Genomic DNA, 6000 nt, shown 5'->3' on the forward strand with positions numbered 1-6000 from the left:
TCCATGGAGCAGCTGAACATCGGGGAAAGACATCAGAAAAAAATTGAAAAAAGACATGAAAGGTGAACGAGAATCACTTATGATCAAAATTCAATTCTTCAGGGAACGACATCTTCTCCTCCTGAATAATATCATGGGTCCTCACTCGAATATATCGACCCATCCAACCTCGATCCTTGTCTTCATTGATGCTCTACATCAAAGCCTTCGATGCTCGACGATGAAGTCTAATTAGTCCTCAGAAAATCTGAGGCCGGTACAGTCGTATGAGGTGGTTTAGAGAAAAATCCACCCCCCCGGCTTTGATAGAGAAGAAGCGCAACAAGATTACTATACGCCATAAAGAAGGATGAATTTGGCCAAGAGTGACCTGATATCTTTTGCAGAAATCAATAATCACCGGGTCGACGGGTCCCAATGTGAAGGGATAAGTATAAACACTTAAAAAAAACCTCCACATAAGTAGTGACGCTCTCATCGGAGGATGGAATTTGCAACACAACCTCGGAACCCTAGTTGCAGTCTTTCCTGACGGCCCCAAGATGATCCTCCGTTATAGAGCACGCGTACATCGATACATGCTCACATCGACCCGGAACGGACGTAAGATTCTCCACCCTAAAATCGGTCTTCAAAATACACGGGCCAGGAACATAGTTGTGAACGGACGGTTCCGCCGGCGCCTTATCATCAAACGACCGTGAAGAAGAATCTTTCTCCTTCTAAGGTACGATTTTGGAAGTTTTTGCCATTGATATGAGAGGAAAGAATGCGAAGGAAGGTGAAAAGATGGACAGCGCCAAAAACCCTGGTATGAGCGGCCCTGAAGTAGCGAAATAGAGAGAATAAATGAGAGATATTGAAAGAAGAAAAGGCACAAAAGTGGTATAAGTTGTATGAAAAGACTATTTATAGGCTAACGCATGACGATTCGGTATTAGCGGTGGCCGACCACCGTCTGACACGCATTAAAAGCCTCGGTAAAACCGAGCTGATGGGACAGTTATCACATACGTCATGATCGGGGTCGATAGAAATGTCGACATAAATTTGATCGAGCCGTAGAGAAATCATATCGTTTCTCGCTACATCCTTTCCGAGAAACGAGGGGACTATCTGTGTACAGTCAAAACTGATTTTCGGTCATAAAGACTAACCGAAACGATGACGTCTCGATCAAAGGGTATCCACATAACCATCTCGGACGAATTCCGAAGTAAGGGCGTCGAGTTTCGAGCTATAAGACCGATCGACGGCAAAACTCGGTATCATTATCGAGCCAGTATTCGAATCGAACTACGAAGCAACTCCGACCGGCATAGGTCCCGAATATCGATGCCCCAAGACATAACGGGCTCGAACCAAGACCAGGGGTTCGACCTAACACCAAGCCCAAGCTAGCACCTAGCTCACCTACAAAAGCCATTATAACTATAACGAAGGAGAGAATCTTGGCAGGAATCAAGGAAAAGATAAACCACCATGGGTCCTCCACTATATTTATTATTTTATTATGTAATTATAGATAAAGTAGTGACCCTCTATTATAAAATGGGACATAGATTGCAATAGACTCATCCTCCCCAAGATACATTAAGAGTTCATGTTGCTCATTGAGCCTTCCTATTGATTATTCCCATGTTATAGCAAAATACCGATATTGTCATTTTTGTATCCTAAAGAATTTACGTATTTTTATAACCACACCTAAATTCAACTTTTCCCGATTTTCGGGTAAACACCTAGTATTACAGTACGTTCGTCTATTGAACTTATCTGATTATAGTGGCTTTAATAATATGTTGATTGCTCGAATTTACCGTTCTACAAAATTATGAAAATCAGTATTAAAAATGCTAAAAATAAATAGTACGTGTTGCAGAAAATTCAATTGAACATCATTTGTCAAAAAAGTATATTGTGCATAGAAGTCAAATATTACTCTCTCTATTATATATATATATATATAAAATCTTGAATACGCTTAACAAATTTCCTTCCTTCGCTGCTTGATTGCGAGAAGTATCTCAGACTAAAAGCCACCAAATATTTGTGGTAGGGTATCACATTCCAATAACATTACCGATTTGAATTTTGAAGAAATACTTACAAAAACTGTACAGATGTACAAACGTGAAAGCCCCCACCAGTTGGTTCAGTACACACCATTAGCGAGCGTTCCGATCCCCACAAAACCACATAAACTATCCCTTCCTACCGGTACGGTCAGTCCTATTATATATATATATATATATATATATATCAAACAATCTACAAGCCACCTCACGTGCTCCACTTCACCTGAATTTTGCTTGTCTTCTACATTTGTTTGTTTTATAATTATTTGACTTATCGTATTAAGATTTGAGTTCGAAAATCAAATTCTTTTACATATAGTATCAGAATTGAGTTTTGATAATTCGTGGTTGTCATTGTCTCCACCTATTCATTTGGAAGAGCAAAATAACATAAAGATGCGTCACAACATATCTAACATGTATTATATACTAGAGTAATTAGTACACTCTATTAATCCAACTTTTAAATTGATACACTTTGTTATTTAAGATAGGTCATATTTCTGTGACGGACTAACCCCAGAAAGTCTGTCAAACATTAAGCGATAGAGCCTAAACTACTAAATTCAATATCCAATCTCATGGGATGAAGGTGGGAATAAAAATTCTAAGAACCTGTTAAAAGGACAAGTTGACTAATTTGTCCGTGAAAACCAAGCAAGCAATCTCTCGTAATCCCATCACTCTAACCTGTACAATGAGCTAAGTAAAAGAAGACAAAATGTGAACAAGATTGATTTAATTTTAGTACTAAACGCTCTTTTCGAAAGACAAATCTCTTGTACTAATTCCCAACTGAGGGTACAAGGAGACCCTCCAACTCTAATATTTGGAATATTTTAGGGCAGGAAAGGAATGAAGAGACCAAACAAAAACAAAAGCAATAGAAAAAAAGGGAAAGAAAAGGAATAGAAACAGAGCCGGAATAATTGAAGTTTCAAAAGCAAAGCAGCACCTCGTTGTTGTGTCTCTTAAAAGCCAAACGATGAGAAAGTTTATGTGTCTGCTTTCCTCTGCCTCTAAAATATTTATACAAAGAGAAATTTCTCTTTCCCATCCCAAATTCCAAGGCATAAATATATGCTACCCCCCAATTCATATTGCTATCGCTATCCCTTTCTCAGTGTCTCTACTCAAAGACAGTGCCTCAAAAGAATAATGGAAGTATTCCAATTAATGTACGTACGTTCACTAATTTAAATTTTAAGTTTATATATGTTACAAAAACAAGTTTTGTGCACCCAGGAAAAGGGTTGGTGTGGAAGGAGGAAACTGAAAGAAAAAACAGAAATTTCTTACTACTGAATTTCCTGCCAATCAGACAAAATTTTAAATTTCCGCACAATTTGCCAAACAGCACGCGCATCACCATTTATTACACTGATGAGCCACAGACAATTATAGAAACGACGCCGTGGCTATCGCTTACCTCGAAAGCAATGAAACTGTCCCACCCCACTGCAAAAAACTCGAACCTCTAGCTTAGGCCATTGATTTTGAGTTGATATAAGCTAAGTTTTCGTTAGGGACCCCAAAAGCAACGTCTCTTTTTCCTCAGAAAGGCACACACGTGCACTCCTCCTTTCGAAACCTGTGCAACCTTAGCACTATACATGCAATATTATTACATAAGTTTACCAAACGAAAACATTCATTTACATATTTGCAGCTGTCTAACATTAACATTTTTACCAACAAGTTTTATATTCCAATATGGAAAAAAGTAAAAGAGAACTTAATACACTTTCTCGTATTTTTTTTCCACCTTTGAATTTCTTTGTACTTTTAATAATACATCAACCCGCGTATTTGTTTTTTTTTTCTTTTTTCTTTTTGGCTACCTTTATCAATTGTGCCCAAAAAGAGGCATATACCAAACCCGAGGTTACGACAATCTAAAAAAGAACATGGAAAAAAAAAAAGGAATCTCGATGTTTGCCGGTAGCCTGTAAACCGATTCTATGATGATGACCGCGAACGAGTTACCGATTCAGCCAATTTCCCGATTCTTTCCGCTAACTCCGGTGACAGCTTCTTTGCCGGTTTCTTCTCCTTTTTCTCCGGTCGAAAATCAAACCCAAGCGCGTAAGAAACTTCTTCGGAGCTCCACCCGGCTTTACGGAGCGAATCCGAGAACCGATCCGCTTTCACCAAGAGAGCATCCAAAACTGCTTGATTATCCAACAATATCATTTCCCCTTCGAAGAATCCAGATGCTGAAACTTGTACCATCTCCTTTACATCCGATTCATCCCACCCCCCTTCTCTCAAAACCGACCCGATTTTATCCACATAATCATCGACCCATTTCGGCATTTCAGACTTTGGCATTTCGAAGTACCGTTCTGGCGAGGACGAACATGAAGACGACGAATTCGAGTTCCTAAGCCTCCGATCTACGGCGGCATCGCTCCAGAACTCCACCCAACGCGGCGTCCGACCACCGGAGAACGTATCGAGACTCCTTCGTGAAAAATTGGACGATGAACCAGCTGTTTTTTCACTTAGAGAGCGTTGTTTAGAGAGAATCTGAGGATCTGAACTTTGGTGGAACAGAGATGATTCACGATCAAAGAAATCTGATAAATCAAATCCGCAGCAGAAAATCCGATTCTCGTCCACGTAGAAAATAGGGTTTCCAGCTAAAGAAGGATTACAAGGAATGTAACAATGGTTGAAAACGGGTATTAAAAGTGGAGCTCTTTTGAGCGCATTTCGAGCAATCCTGATAGCTTTTTCACGGTCACATGGCCTAGGACCCCAAGACTTAGACCACAGAGCATTACGAGCTATATGGAAAGAGATAGCAGCAATGGGTAGATCAATGGAAGCACGAAGCTGGAACCGGGCCGGACCAGTGGAGCGCCAATCAGGAAAACCGGGTCCGATGGGTAAACCGGCGGAGAGAACCGCTTTCAGGTCTGGTGGGAAAGCAAACCCGAACTCAGCTTCAGCTCTGGCGAACTCCACGTCAGATAACCCAGCCTGGACTTGAATACCGGAGGTCTTGAGGTGAGAGATGACTTTATCAGCAAGGGAGGAGAAGGAAAGGAGACTATTACGGGGAGGAACCGGAGTGGAGGGTGCTGCAGCCGCGGCTCTGGCGGAGAGACGGCGGAGGCCGGCTAAGTGAGCCGGATTCAGTCCGGTCATCCTCCGGTCTACGTCGACCATTATTGTGGTTTTCAAGTTCCGGTCAGAAAATAATTAAAAAGAGGACCGATTACAACAACAACAACAAATGGTAGTCTTTTAACAGAAACTGCGAAATGGAGCAAAAGCGAGTGTGTGGGAGTGGTGGAGAGGGTTGAGAAGTGAAATTGGGAAAAAGGAGAAGTTGAAATCTTGGATCGTAAAGAAAGGTAAAGGATATTTATAGCAAGTTTCTGGAGTGGTGTCCCACTTTATAGATTTTGGAAATAGACCTCTATTTTATTTTTATTGTTTTTGTATTTTTGTTTTGCCCTATACATCAAGAATTTATGGAAGTGCCACCGTAGCTTTAATTACGCCTCCGCTTTAATTAGTTTTTGAACTTCTCTATACCGTCCTACGAAGTGTGGGGGTACAGTAGCAATTTACAAAAGTATCTTAGTTTCACAAGTAGGCACCTATTTTTTCTTTTTCTTGGTCCTTTCTAACAAGAGTGTGCAATTGTTTAAGAAAGAAAAAGTTTAATTGCTTTCCTTCTTAATTTAGATATGTCATTTAATTTAGGTATGACTATTAAAATAATATAATTTTAATCTGTGTGAATAAAAATATATCCAAAGGTATAGATATGTTTACTTTAAAGAAATTCCAGTGTAATCTGAAATACAAGAGAATTTTAAAATGTCTATTTGTATATATAATTACTAAAGGTACTGATAAGTGTGAAGAAAATTATAGGAGATCAAGGTTCAATCCCAATAGAGGGAAA

At 39.8% G+C, this 6000-nt stretch overlaps 1 protein-coding gene across 1 annotated transcript; it reads right to left on the reverse strand.

The window, feature by feature from the left end:
* Nucleotides 1-3711: 3711 nt before the first annotated feature.
* On the reverse strand, nucleotides 3712-5551 carry LOC104104311 (uncharacterized). The gene has a single exon (XM_009612361.4). It carries the CDS (start codon nucleotides 5250-5252, stop codon nucleotides 4038-4040), a length of 1215 nt encoding a protein of 404 aa, XP_009610656.1. The 5' UTR covers nucleotides 5253-5551; the 3' UTR covers nucleotides 3712-4037.
* Nucleotides 5552-6000: the final 449 nt, after the last annotated feature.

Source organism: Nicotiana tomentosiformis, chromosome 2 (genome assembly GCF_000390325.3).
Source record: "Nicotiana tomentosiformis chromosome 2, ASM39032v3, whole genome shotgun sequence".
Taxonomy (NCBI): domain Eukaryota; kingdom Viridiplantae; phylum Streptophyta; class Magnoliopsida; order Solanales; family Solanaceae; genus Nicotiana; species Nicotiana tomentosiformis.